At 38.8% G+C, this 15,584-nt stretch overlaps 1 protein-coding gene across 1 annotated transcript; it reads right to left on the reverse strand.

Moving 5' to 3' along the window:
- Positions 1-483: 483 nt before the first annotated feature.
- Positions 484-10,444, reverse strand: gpr20 (G protein-coupled receptor 20). Its single transcript, XM_088084899.1, has 7 exons — positions 10,053-10,444; positions 4,220-4,444; positions 3,847-4,113; positions 3,505-3,749; positions 2,739-2,823; positions 1,907-2,032; positions 484-1,719 (listed from the first exon to the last, which is right to left on the reverse strand). Exons 2-7 carry the CDS (start codon positions 4,406-4,408, stop codon positions 1,537-1,539), a joined length of 1,095 nt encoding a protein of 364 aa, XP_087941025.1. The 5' UTR covers positions 4,409-4,444; positions 10,053-10,444; the 3' UTR covers positions 484-1,536.
- Positions 10,445-15,584: the final 5,140 nt, after the last annotated feature.

Below are 15,584 nucleotides of genomic sequence, written 5' to 3' on the forward strand. Positions count from 1 at the left end.
TTTTTGGTTTTATTTTCCATGTTATGTTATGTATTCTGTGTATTTTATTTTAATCCTTATTTTTATCTCACTTTTACTAGTATTATCAAGCGGGTTTTCTTCATGTGAAGATTATTTCTATTCTCTTTGGAGTTTATCTTATTTTTACATGGGGTATTATTATTTTGTGTGTTCTTAATTCTGTTTTATATATATGTGTGTGTGTGTGTGTGTGTTTTGTTATTTCTTAATAACATTACATAACATAAATAAGTTACTCATGAAAATATGTTACCTAAACAGGGTAGGTACAACAAGCATCAACCGACTCCATTTTCCATCTGCACTTTTTGTTTTCCTCTTGTTCTTCCTTTTCCTCCTCCATGCAGCATGCTAAATTACATTGTTCCTGTCAAATAAATATTCACAGTAGAATTTAAATAAATAAATAAAATAATAAAAAACATAAATAAAAATAAAAAAATAAATAAATAAACATTTTTACTCGCTTGAACACCCCTTTATTTCCCCCAATAATTTCTCCAATATACATTTAATGTGACATTTTTTTCCTGCGAACAGAGGTTCTGATTATTGTTGATGTGTTTACTTAACAACACATAAAGTCAAACTTAGTTATAATAAATAGTATGATTTACAGCCCAAGCAATCACATTAAAGCTGCTTTTAGTCACCAAAGCGGTTTGTATTTGAGATTTGGTCTCTTACTGTAATGGTTCTTGAGAGGGAGTACAATGTTGCCCTCTGCTGTACAAAAGTGTTTTTTCTTTATCAAATATTTTTTGCACCAGATCTTCTGAAGTTTAATCCAGGCAAACAAACCATATCACTACCACTATACTTTCATATCCAGGTGCAGTCTGTTTTACATATATTACAACTGTTAATGGTCCTGTTTGTCCTAAACCAGGCAGTGGAAGCTGGTCCCAGTCTGTTTGACAGTATGTGTTCAGCTCCAATGAAAAAGAGGCAGTGATCCCTGGCTGGTATCAGAGTGGTCAACGTTATTTTCTTTTGTTAATGCCAGCTCATCTGTCCAGATATTCAGCATAACAGAAGTCACAGCTATCGTTTCTTTTGCACTTGTGCTCAGTCTCAACCGAAGGGTTTATTTCAGGATTACATACTGTCTAAAAGAAACCTTAAAATAGTGTTGCACCAGTGTATTTCTGTTATGTTACCAATAAAAAAAGAAAATGTTCTCAGTTTTTTTAAAATGAATGGCATGATGATAACGTTACGTCACAGACCATGTTGTCTTTTGTCAGTGTTGTAATTGATTCCAGTGGTTAATAAAAGTCTTTTGGTTTTTGGACCAAGTCTGTTGCAGTACCTCACTTTTCTGTGAACTGATTGGTCCTCATTATTATTTTCATCAATCAGGATTATCTATTGATCCCGAGCTGTGCCGTTACACACTGGGGCCGTTATCATTCTTCAGCGTGTTGCAGAGTCCAGAAATATCAGCCATGTTTCCCAAAGCGACTGTGGCATCACAGTAACTTTCAGCTCTCTCCCTCCAGTGTGAAAGGGGATTTACAGTGTGTGGTTCTTCCCCAGATCGTCTCTCTGAAGTGAAGCAGGGATCTTGGTCATCATAATCACGTTATTAGTGATGGCGTTGGTCCCTCCTGAGGCCTTGGAGCTGTGCTGCATGCTGATGATGTCACCGCTAGTCTGCTCGGGCTCTGCACGCCGGAAAATATTTCTCATGGTGGCCTGAGGGCGAAAAGGGCAGCAAATTATTCAGTGAACTGATGAGTAAGTAAACGAATGAATGAGTGATGGATGGACAAATTATGGCCGGAGGGAAGGATGGATGGTTAGATGGACAGGTGGCACAGAGGAGGGATGCTGGGATGAATGGGGTGAAGTGAGGTGAGGAAGCAAAGTGCTTCAGTCGAACCTGGAAATTATTTGTAACAAAGCAGTAGACGACAGGATCCATACAGCTATTCAGACTGCTGAGAGTGACGGTCAAATGGTAGGCTATCACGTGATGGGGCATGTCAGGGTGGAAGTACACCACCACCTGCAACACCATGAGACAAAACAGCCATGAGATCACACAAAATGTTACATTTAAATGTTACAAATGTTACATTTAAATGAAAATGTATGAAAGCAGCCACAGATGTTGCATTTTCATCTACTTATCATGATAATATAGTAGTTCCCAACCTGTATGGCTTGTGACAGGCTTTTATTGCTTGGTGCCTTAAGCAGGCTTCAAGTGGCAACTGGGGGGTTTTAAAGGGACAGTTCAACTCAAAATCAAAATAGCACATTTTTCCTCTTACCTGCTGTGCTAATCAACAATCTGGATTGTTTTGGTGTGAGTTGCAGTGTTGGAAATATCGGCCGTAGAGATGTCTGCCGAATCTCACACATAATATAACTAGATTGCACTCGGTTTGTGGTGCTCATAGCGCCAAAAAAACACATGAAAAACTCAACAGCAATGTCTCTATCCAGAAATCATGACCTGGTTACTTGAGATAATCTGCACACCTTGTTGTGAGCAGTTTCACATAGGAACTATTTTCTGTCTTCTGAACTACACTCGCCAACTGTACCACTGTGCAGAAGGAAGCATGCATCTATGAACAAGAGCCATGTGCTCATGATAGCATAAGATGGAAAAATATGTATTTTTAATTTTTGGTATGAACTGTCCCTTTAGGGTCTACAAAAACATGATATTTTAAAACAATGTGCAACACCTGTTTTTCACTCACCTGTCTGATGTGGAAAGGTGTGAAGCAGACAGTGAAGATGATCAGCACTGTGGTCAGCAGCTGGACCGCCCTCCTCCTCCTGTCCCTGCGGAAATACAGTTAAAAACACCACTGTGATAAACCAGAGATACTCAAAAGACAGGAGGCCAGGGGCTAGTCGCAGCAGCCCCAAACATGTTTCTAGGATTTTAGGGCATTTCTGGGATTTTAGGATGTTTCTCAGATTTCAGGACATTTCTAGGATTTCAGCACATTCCTAATATTTTAGCATGTTTCTAGGATCTAAGGACATTACTTGGGTTTTACGACTTTTCTTGGATTTCAGGACATTTCCAGGATTTATGGCATTAGGGGTTAAACTCTGTCCACTGTCCAAGGGTGCGGGTCATTCTCCACTTTCACTTTTTTGATAAACCAGCTTTATTCTGATGCTGTTTTATTCACTATGGCGCCATATGTATACTAAAAGTACAAAAAAAATCCCTGTGTGAATCACCCTATTTTTATTGTGAATTAGAAAATGGTTGGTGGGCCACCAGGTACCCTGTCTGGGACCAGATTTGAAGTTGAATATTACTGCCATAAACTTTAAGGCTCCAGTGCTTTTAATGCTGCAGATGTGAATCATTTTATTTCAGTCCTCTTATTCTTATATGGTATGTTCTTGGATGTGTAAAACATGACACTTTTAAAGTCTTAAGACCAGAAACATATTGACTATCTGTTCTTCCTTACTCGTGTCTATGTAACACGACACTGGTCATACCTGCTCTGCTGCATCAGGCGGCGGTCAGCCAGTGCCCACATAATCCTGATTGTGAAGACCACAATGATGATGAGGGGCAGAAAGAACTCAGTGATGGTAAGAAAGAGCAGCTTTGAGAGGCAGCAGCCTGGGTGCTGGAAAGCAGTGGAAAGGAAGGAGTAGGTGACCACGATGGCAAACAGCCAGACAGACACACACACACATTTGGCCACACTCGAATTCCTCCATCGTCGAGAAGCTTCAACCTGTGAGGACAAAAGAGGACGTGCATTTTGAAGTTCCAGCATCCAGTACGTTTGTAAAGTGACAAATTATGCTTCAGAACTAACGAGCAAAACGTACCTGCACGATGGCGAGGTATCGGTCGACACATATGCAGGTGAGGAACAAGATGCTGCAGTACATGTTGACAAAGTAGCTGAAGATGTGCAGGTAGGAGCAGGTGAGACAAGCTCCTCCGCTGTAGTAGAGCAGGATTCGAGTGGGCAGAGAGAGATTCACCAGGAGGTCAGTCACTGCCAAGTTGATGGTGTAAATCACAGAGGTGGTCTTTTGCTTGGTGCGGAAACAGAAAACATAAAGTGCGACTATGTTGAGCACCATGCCCACCTGTGGGAGAGAGGAGGAGAAGTAGGGAGTTTGGACAGACATGCATGGTCATTATGAGTTTTGAAGCTCAAATATAAGAATATCGACTCAAACTCTAAGTGCTTACCAGGAATATGAGAGAGTTTATGACCATCAGTGCAATCCAAAGGCCATAAAAGTCATTGTAGAGCCCCTCGTCTAAATGAGCCAGTCTTTGGAGATATGCTTCCATGCCGCTTCTGTTACTGGCTATTACAGGCAGTATGGGAAATGAACTATTGATAAAAAGCCAGGACTCAGTGCTGTTGAAGTCCATGATGATGATGATGATGATCCAGAGTTGGTGCAGAAACTGTCAGACAAAATCACACAATGTTGTGAAGCAGTAAACATTTACTTTAAATTGTATTTGAGTGCAAACTGTAAGATTTGATTGAAAGTTGTTTCAGTGCCAATCTGATCATTTCTATACCCTTTCATAGCTGTTCAGGGACTGCAGCATTAGGCAACAGGGACACACACACACATACACACACACACACAGACACACTTACAAAAAACTGTGGGATTAATGTTAACCCTATAAAAACACAGGATTAACATGCAGTGAAACATTTTTTAACTTCCAAATGTTTCAAACTGTATTATTGTTGGTGCCACTGTTGCCAAAATAATCTGACCACTTAATGATTTTCTCAGTTCCTTGCAACGGGTTTTTTATTTTGCTGTGTAGAGTTTTTACGGTATTAGTAATGGGTGAAAATGAACAAACAAATGTTTTTGAACAACTCTCTTTAGTTTCAGGTATGGTGAATGTCTGAGTGTTCATGAATGGCACCTTGTGTGGTAGCCTCGGCCACCAATGTGTGAACATGTGTGAACGGCTGAATGTTGCTTTGTAGTGCTTTGTAGAAGAGAAGACAAATGCAAGTCCATAGACCAGTTAAACAATATACTAATTACAAAGACCGAAGGAAATCCCTCGGCTGAGACATGAAAAATGACCTGAAACTCAATTTTCAAATTATTATAACACGCCCATGAACAAAACTCATGCCATAAGTCGAGTCTTTATTTGTACCCAGCAGCAGACAGAATTGCACAGTGAAAACTACCCTTAAAAAGAACTAATCCAATCGCCAATGGTGTTATTACTTGATAGCCATTACATTTTGCTTTAACCTTTACTTCACAATGATAAAATTAAAGAAAACTTGTTTATTTACATCTGATTCCTAAAAAAATCTTCACACACACATACATCTGTCACCATTTCGCTCACTCCCCCGTCTCTGACCACAGTGTGATTGTTGCTATTGGCAAGGCCACACTGACAAAGCCACTTAAAACCAATATTAGATAATTTATTTATTATAACTGTATTTATTTATGCCTAAAGCAATGTTTTGTGAGGAGCATATTTATTTAAAGAAATTCTTATGTTAAGAATTGGAAAATGTAGATGCAGATTTTAACTCTTAATGGCACAGATCTTACTCTTTTTGTAACAGAAATAACACGTCTACCCATCTCTGGTCATGATGTGACCTTTTCATGGCAGTCATAACAGAAAAAGAAATTCCATGTGGTTTAATCCTTTTTTAAGCAGCTCAGATCAGATCTAAACCACAAAGAATCATTTTGTGTCTGTGTAAATCAGTCCTGATCTGTATGGCCTGTTTGTGTTTATTTACCTCCAAGACGGATGGCAAATTCTTCTCATAATTGGGATAAACAGGGTGGATTTGGGTAGACTGGATATGTGTTTATGTGTGTGAACAGGATTAAGGCTCTCTTCCCGGATATTTACAGTTTCAAGTTCTGGGTCGTTTCTTGCTGCTAATAAGTGTATGAGTTTATATTAATTTACTATAGCACTGAAACAGACAGCAGGTGAGTTTCCACTACAGATATTTATAAAACTTAATATTTTTGAAATGTTGATAAAACACAAGATGACTGCGCTTCCACTGAGACTTTTCTCGTGATTTTATGCAACCTCTCATCTTGTGATAACATTCAAGCATGACAAACATGTTATGCGAGTGATAATGAAAAGGCAAGCCCCCTTCTATGTGGGAGCAGCTACATATAAGGGATTTCTGGGAGGTGATAGTCCACAATTTCACAGAAGAATTGTGGATTCAAAACTTCTGGATGATGCGCTCAACTTTTGAGGGTCATGCAAAGCAAAAACACTTCTTACAGTGCCTGCTGCATCATTCCCGAGGGAGCCTACCGACAAGCACTTAGCCATAACACCATGTGACCTATTTGCACCCCTGGAAACAGATGCCACTAAATGCAACATGTAATCTTAAGGCACAACTAAGATCCTGCTTTTAAGAGAATTTTTAAAATAAGACTTTTGAGTGAGCTATGTGAAATTATGCAAAAAGAAACTTCCACGCGTGAATGTCATAGACAGCAGAGGGCAGTCCGTGACTACGCCTCATATACTGTAGCTCAATGGGATATAATATGAGAATAGATCCACAAGCATTTTGGAAAAAAAAACAAACTGTGGTCACATGAGGTTAAATATCAAATTTTCCATGGGGCATCCCAGTGAGTGTCAACCCAAATATTATCTGGAATGCTTCCCTCTCCTTCCATGACAAATGTAGTTTAATTGCTCATGTGAGACCCAGACTGGATAGGTTTGTGTTGTGTATTATCATGGCTCACAACTAAATCTCTTACAGCAAAATAATCGGGCTTATGAAAAATCTAGTCTATTTGGGCTAATGAGAATAACATGCTCAGCTGAGGGTGAGGCATGAATAATGTGATTCATCTACATTAACAAGATCAGTCCAGCCACATGACTTAAGACCACTGAAGGAAATAAATGGGTGTTTTCACAGCAACATGGCCTTATATTGTTTAACTCACTGGGAGCTAGTTCATCATCGTTAAGGGCCTTAACGAGCGTTGTGAGCGTTCCTCTGAGGAAATTGACTGTTAAGCCACTTACTTCATCTGTGCAGAAACAAATGATGACAAGTAACACATTCCAGCGGTTTTCAATAATGTGCTGTCAAAGCTGGCCCTTGAAAAGATGAATGTTGAGGCCAAACATATTCTGACCTAACTATCCAAAACTGACTGTGGCTATACTCAAAGGTGATGCCACAGAATCCGGGAGTCCACCCGTATATCACAACGTCAAGGTGAGAAGTTAAACCACTGCAGGACATTTTACATTAATATTATTTCCTGCTTTCATTAGGTTCACATATGTTTAACCAACACAAGTCCTCATCGTAAATATCAAATATTCTTTAACTTTCAGAATTTTATCCTTCAAATGTCAGGTTTTTGTTATGATGCCACCATGTTTTTAGATGAAAAACAAACAAAAAAAGAATTATTTTCAATATAATACAGGCAAAATAGATTTTTTTTCCAAAAAAATTGATTAGCGCAGTCTTATGTCAATATGTCAATAATAGCAGCAGCATTGACAGTGACAGTGCATCTAAAGAAAACGTTTGGAAGTTAAAAAACGGTTTTGTGATCATTGTGATTGTGATGCAGCACCAGTGCCCTGTCAACATTCACAGTGATAAATTAAGAATAAATTTAAAACAAAATCTTTTCCATATGCCAAATATGGTAAGAAAAAACACCATCGGGTGGAAAATAGTAAAAATGACAGATTCCATGAGAAAAAGCCCAGAATGACACCCAGAAATAATACAATGCATGTTTTAGGCTTTGATGGCTGTGGGATCAAAAGTTTGCAGTTTGTATGGGTTTCAATGGTGCATTTTTTTGCACTTAACAGTATGACTGTTAGGAGCTGAGCTGGAAATTCCAAGATTAAACAAAAAATACACAATATTGCAAAATTCATCCCATGTGCATGAACACAGCCAAAATTATGAAAAAATGAAGAATGAAAAGCATGTAAAATGCACCAAACAATCGCAACAATAAGGGTTAAAGGGGACCTCTAATGCTCATTTTCAGTTTCATGCATGTATTTTGGGTTTCTACTTGAACCTGCTCACCTTATTTTTATTATACTGTCTGTGCTATGTTTTGTATACTGTATTGTAAATTGTAAAGTTGATGAGTTGCTCAAAACAATCACCAGCAAATCTGTTTTAAGTATAATGATAACATCCAAAGGCAAGTACCAAATCAAATGTTGATCCAAAATATTGGGCAGCTAATTTAAGACAGACGAAATACATCTTTGTGTCGGCCTGTGATTTGAGTCCACACAGAATAATACGATACCAATCTTATGCATCACTGCTGCTACCCTATTGTTGCTTTTCCTCCTCCGACATCAAAGACTGTGGTGATGCAATGACTGTAAAGTGATACTGAGAGGAGGGCAGAGGGCCCAGAGGCAGATCACAAATAACACTGTCCAAATAAATTCCAGCAGCGTGGGAGTCCCGTTTGTGTGTGTGTGTAAGATTGTGTGAAAGAGAGAAATATATAGAAAAGGGAGACAGACAGGATGGGATGGTGGAATACAGATCTCACGCTGTCCCGCATCAAATTATAGCTTCGCAGAAAGCCCCTCAAGGCAAACAGAACATTTCTGTTGCAGCTGTAACTCTAATTTTAGTGATAGCTGCACTTGTAGTTCACAGGGGCCTTTCTGTGCAATGTGATTGTGCAACATATTCCAAACATGTCCTAAGACGCAGGAGAAAGATTCTGCTTTAAACACTGACAATAACTGTATCAATTTCTAGAAATTTCTGGATGATTTTGTTCTGTCTATTTAAAATTCATACACGTTATTCCTATGGTTGATGTTGATTCCACAAATATTACATGAAAAACTCTCATCCAAATCCAAAAACTAGAATACTTAAATTCAAACTTGTGATGACATAGGGTCTGGAAGTGCTCCATAGACGATGAATTAGGAAAAACATTACAAATGACACTGAGGCCCTGTCTACACAAATATAGATATTTCCCTGTAAGTGTTGCAAATATGCAAATGGAGCTTTAAGTCTTGACATCTTGACAGTCGGCGCTGTATAAACACAAGGACCACGCTGCTTTCTGCATGCTGTGACATGACAATAACGGGCTGCACCATCCCACCATGTGCATTTGTTGACATCACCGTAATGGCATCCCGGAGCGTAAACAGCTGACGTAGAACGATACCTAAAACGTCCCAGGTAACAGCGGAAGGTCTCGACAGAGCGGCACCATGTGACAAATTCAGGGTGAGAACATATCGGTGCAATATGGTGATCTCCGTAGACAAGATCTGCTCCCTATGTAGATATAAACAGCTCATTCCAAGGCAACAAAACACAACAATTCTTGTTTTTGAGTGATTATACACTTAAGAAAAAATACTTATTTACTTACTTATATTATATTTGATGTAACAGCCGTAAACAGCACAATTCATAGACACTGGTGCAGTGTTGATAGTCTTCGCCTCTAGCTGCCTACCCTCTGGTGGACAGTGCACAGATGTGTGACATCATACGCAGAGAAAGCTTTAGAGTAAAGTTTTAGGGTATAAAAGGTAAAACAGATCATTTCAATCAGACTCCCATTCATTGTCTATTGAGCAGCTCCATACTTTGTACTTGATGACATCACAAGTTTGAGATTTACTTCTCTCATTTCTGGCTTTGGGGAAAAAGGAGCTTATGTTCCCAAATATTAATTGAACTTTCCTGGGCCGATAATATGCTGGAAGTCTTAATTTATGTGGTGTTCCTGTTTAATACAACAATAATGTACTACAAGTTTTGTCCACTGCATGTAGTGATTCTTGGCATTACATTTGCACCTGGATGTTTTGAAAAGTTTGAATTTAAACTAAAAAGACCTGATGTTCTCTTCCTCTCTTTTAAAAAGGATCTAGTTTATAGAACCAGTCAATCGCTGGAGACAACTTACCTCTACAGAAAAAAGAGACACTAAACAGAATATTATGTTATGAATATTATGTTATGACTTACTCTGGGACGAGTCAGTCTATGGCTGGTGAAGCTGATGCGTCCTCATGTCCGTCAGTGTCCGACCAGGTAACGCTGGATAGGATCCAAGCAAGGATGCTTCAACTCTCAGTGACCTTTGCCCCCTCGTATCATCTCTGAACATCCACTTACGTCAGTCGCATTTCCGTCTGGAGCAGGTTCAGCATTTCAGTAAGTGTTTCATCTCTCTTGTCACTTGTGTCTCTCCTTTCAGATTCTCGAGTCGTACCAGTGGGCTGTAGTAATCAACGCACTCCTTCTGATCTGTGCATCCCTGTCATCTCTGTCACTTTGTCAGCCTGTCCGCGTCAACTCAGAGTATTGTTCTCTAGATTTCCCAAACATCCTCAGATCTTTCCTCTGCTGCTCTCACTCCTTTCAGTGTATCTTTCCTCTTCTCTCCTTCTTTTCTCTCTCTCTCTCTCTTCAATGACTCTGTCTTTCTTCCTCCCTCCCTCTCACTCTAAATCTTCTCTCAGTTTGGTCTTCAGACAGGAAGTCTTAGTATGTGTTTACATTGTGCCGGGACACGCACATGCATGCCCGTGTACAGTATGCACACACACCAATGTTAAAGCAAACATACAAAAATCTACACTCACACACATGCGCGTGTGTGCACGCACGCACGCACACACACACACACACACACACCAGATATCACAGGGAAAAGTCATACATTATATGTACGGTAAGAACGGTTTTATGATCATTGTGACTGTGATGCAGCACCAGTGCCCTGTCACAATTCACAGTGATAAATTAAGAATAAACTTAAAACAAAATCTTGAATCTCAGCAGACCTGTTCATCTCACTCTGCTGAGCTCCGACTACAAAACAAATCAGGGTTAAGTGATTTGATGTTCTTTTCATCCTGACACTTGTTTTTACAAAAAGTCACAAAACAGTGACAGACAGTATTATTTTAAAGCGGGCGATCATTTCTCTAGGATGATTAAACTTTCGTTGTACCTGTACCTTTTTAAAATAAAGGCCCTACTAAACAGCTGAGATGTTACTTCATGGTAAAGGTGCAACCAAAAGAAAAAAAATCTAAATTACAAATCATGTACTGTTATAATGCTTGTGATATGTTAGAACACCAACATACATCAATTTAAGACCATGGAATTAGTAGTTTTACCAGTACTAGTATTAGTTTTATATATTTATTCTAGATATTTACCATTACAGTTCTTTGAAAACAAAAATGGAGAAGAATCATACAGATATGATTTATTTCATCACTTATATAATGGCATAACCATAAATAGATGGTGAATATTCATCCTTTTTTATTGAATAAAAATTCTAAATTTATTATCGTAGCATTACTACCATTACCATAAAAGAAAAATGTTGAGCATGGCTTTAGACAGTCAAAAACCATACGTATTCAAACATCTAAGCATATACATAATGTATAACTTTAAATGTATCATTTAAAAAGCAATGAATGGTCAGAAGTTTTTATTTGAAGCAAATAGTCAACTTTAATTAAATTACCTTTACCATAAACGGACAAATGTTTTTGAAAAATTATTAGATTTTTTAGTTTTAAAGTTACATAAATCTGCTCAGCATGTTGCATGTTGAAAAAATAGGCCCACCTTTAAAGAAATCCCACCGCACAAAGCCCTTGTGTGACTTTTTATGTTACTAACTTCCTGTTAGAGGTGAACTGAAAAGTCAGGCTATTAAGCAAAACAGGGACATTTAAAGGATTTTTCAGCATAACATATCACAACCGAAGGGTAGAGGTAGCTCAGTCAGGTCGGTTAAGTTCAAAGAGTTTTTGATTAAGATGCAGTGACTCAAAATGTGCTCTACCAAACGACTGAGCATCATAGTGTTTTGGGGTGCAACTTGACAAAAGAAAAACAAAAAGCTTCTATCTTTTCCATGTTTTTTTTTTTCTCCCAGAAAATGCACAAAAATGTTGTTTTTTCAGATATATTAAGTCCCATTTATTACCTGCTGCCAAAAATTGTATCATGTGGTTCTTTGTCAAATGTAAGGAATAAATGACTGTATAGTGAATGTATAAACAAGCTGACAATAAGGGTAAAAACAGGGTCTGTATCAATCGAGTCTCCCTTAAGCCGCGATTTCGGACACATTGTGTAATTGCTTTGTGTTTGACCTAAATATGAATCTAAATAGACAAATGCCAGACCAAACGTTGGATTCAAGTGCAAGGCCAAAGTCTGTCTCTTTATAACGTGTCCCCGAACCTACACTTCATCCATCTCGCAGAATGAGACAGGTTTGTGTCTCCTAGTTTCCTGTCTTGGGGATCATCATCATTCACAGCTTGTCAGTGTTTCTCGGAAAGATCCGGAATAACGGATGTCAGGAGAAGAGCCATGGATCAACCTGTTACTGAGGACAAAGCGAAGGTGCAGGATGGGGACAGAAAGGGAAGAAGAGAGAGAGAAGATGAGGTGTGAAAGAAAAAGGATAGGAGGACAGTACGTCTAACTGTATGTATGGACGTTCCGAAATTCCACATGGATCGTCGTATGACATGTTTGCGTGTGCAGGTACAGCTAGAGGTGCATTAATGTGTGACTCAGTCCAACCAGAGGAACTGGAAAGCTTTGTTTATGTCAGGAACCGTCTGATTATTGATGATAGACGAGAAATGACGAGGTTTCTGCACTTTTTGCTCCCCCTCCCTCCCCCGTCCTCTTGTGGTTTATTTGTCAGGAATGAGAGGGGGATGGATGGAGGATTACGCCTGTCCTGCAGCAAAGGCTTACTTTTTGGCAGCGGTGGCGGTTATGAGGACAGATGTGAGGAATCGATTGCGAGTACAAATAATTGCACACATCCCTCTTGTTGAGATGCAAGCAGAAATAATCACATTGCTTGCTCACATCTCTTGTAAACCGTTACCACAATTTGTGTGCAACAGAGTGAGACTTCGAAGGGTCTGTATGTGACATTCAGAGCATTATTATAGCGGCAAACAACAAAGATAAAAACTGGGTCTAAGATTAGCTCTTACTAGAGTTTAGTAGAATTAAGTTTAAAATGAGTAAATCCAGATTTTTAGAAAATTAAGGAGAGGTCTGTTGCACCATTAAAAACAAATCTTGGTTCAGTAAAACCAACTTAAAACTTTAATTTAAATCAATAAGGACCATGGACTGAGAAATACAACGTTTCCCCATTTACCCCCACTATGTTTTAGTGAGGCTAAAATATCCCCAATACAGTTGCTGCGATCTTTCGCTGGAGCTGGAGTGTGCATAGCAGCAATATCCATGGTGGCCAAAACACCCGTCCAACCAATTGTGACCAGCTCAATTGAAATGCGAGCACATAGACTGGCTGTCACAATTGACAATCATGGTGAGAAATCCCCTTTTTGTATAACTGAATAACTCATTAACACCAAACTTATCATAAAAACAGACTTGAACAAACATCAGGGAGAACTACCTTCAGTGACTGAAACCATCTTTAGGAAAAATGTATTTGGCGTTCCTTTGAGTTTTTAGTTTTATGTCCCATTCACTAACATGTAGGGCGGGCTTTAGGACCTATACTGCAGTCAGACACCAGGGGGCGATCAGGACTGAAAAGTTACACTTTGTTGCACAATGTTATTACAAAAAAGTTATTAGTTAAAAGTTATTACATCATTTAGGTAACTAGTTATTACATTATTAGTTGGCTTAAATAAGGTAATTAAAACATAATAAGTGGAGAGGATAATAGTTTGCACTTACATCAGTATGTGTTGTTTGTATTTTAATGTGTCACATTAATGGTAATTATTTATTTATTATTATATTTATTATTGGCTGCTACAGCGGCTAAGGCAAAAGTTAGCCAATCGGACAGTGAAAATTAGTCACTCATATGGTGAATATCTGTAGTGCGCCTGCGCTTTGGGCCCAATGATGCAGAAATAGAGGGGCAGATCACAGTAATGTTACACATGGAAATCAAACTTTTTTTGGGTTCATGCACCACTGAGCAACTTTCATAGGAATCAGTGAGGCCCTGTCTGTGACGCTGTATCCATTTCTCTTTATACATCTATGATAGAGCCCCTATCATGATCCCTGAATAAAAGGACATAATTTTCACATAATGTGCTGTCTTTTTGCCACAAATAAAATAAATCACCTTATTATTGCACAGTAGGTCAGCATTTCCGAAACCTTGACAATAAACAGTCATATGCTTCTCTCTGGTGAGTCCAAACATGAGCCAGACTCCCACACTAACTTTGCACCCTTTGCTCAAACAGTAGATCAAGTCCTTTTTGGGAAATAATTAATCTTAATTCTTGGAAAAAAAAACAAAAAAGATTTATGGAAAAAATAAAATGTAGGTTTTTGCTGTGAGCTGATTTTCTATATTACATGGTGAATCCTGCAAAACCACGTCTCCACTGTCATCCACACTCTAATCCCCGCTGACGATTGTTTAGCCAAATGTCACACTCTCAGAGCACGTACACACGCCTACAGAAACTTGTGATTTGCCTCAGACTTGCTGTTTAATTCACTGTCAGGCTGACAAAATACAGGTTCCCAGTCCTGTCCTCCCATATCGGGATGACAAATCTACACACACACACAGACGCTGCATGCCACACACACACACACACACACACACACACACACACACACACACACACACACACACACACACACACACACACACACACACACACACACACACACACACACACACACACACACACACACACACACACACACAGCTTGTGGCACAGTTTTGTGCCCTGGCTGAGATGCCCAGTAGCAAAGTAGTAAAAAGATGTTAATCACAGTCTTCAGTTTGAAATTAAGCCTGGTAGGTGGCCTAATTATGATGAATATCACTGACTAATGGTGGTTTTAAGTCATTTAACTCGTGGTGTGTTCAATGTCTGTGAGTGAAACTAATACAAGAGAATGTAAGAATTAAAACTGACTGTATGGACACAGAAAAGGGACAAAACTGGCTGAACAGTAGTGACCTGATCTCAGCATAAGAACGACAAAAAATGGTCACAACATAAAGGGTGAAAAAGGAGATTGAATATGAGCCATGATTTGGGATTAGGGAGGAAGTGAAATATTTTTTGAAGAGTCCCTTTGATGGTTTGACTGCAGCACAAGTTAACTCTTTGAATCCTGGTTTTTCAAAAACCTGAAAAGAAGGCAACAAGCAACTTAAGAAATGGCCCAAAAGTTATGAAAAAATAAGCCTAGAAAAAGAAGTAAACAAAAACAAACAAGAAAACGTCTGTAAGAATGTGATTTATCTATCTATATGAATCTAAACATAATAAAATCAAAAGCCTGATAGACAAAAACACACATACACTTAAAAACAAGACTTGAACAAAACCGAATTCTGAACATTTATTTTTTACACACACACACACACACACACACACACACACACACACACACACACACACACACACACACACACACACACACACACACTGTATTTAAACAATTCAGCAGTTCAGAGAAGCAAAAACA

This window comes from Plectropomus leopardus, chromosome 11, assembly GCF_026936395.1.
Source record: "Plectropomus leopardus strain MGB_pleo_1.0 chromosome 11, ASM2693639v1, whole genome shotgun sequence".
Classification (NCBI taxonomy): Eukaryota; Metazoa; Chordata; class Actinopteri; order Perciformes; family Serranidae; genus Plectropomus; species Plectropomus leopardus.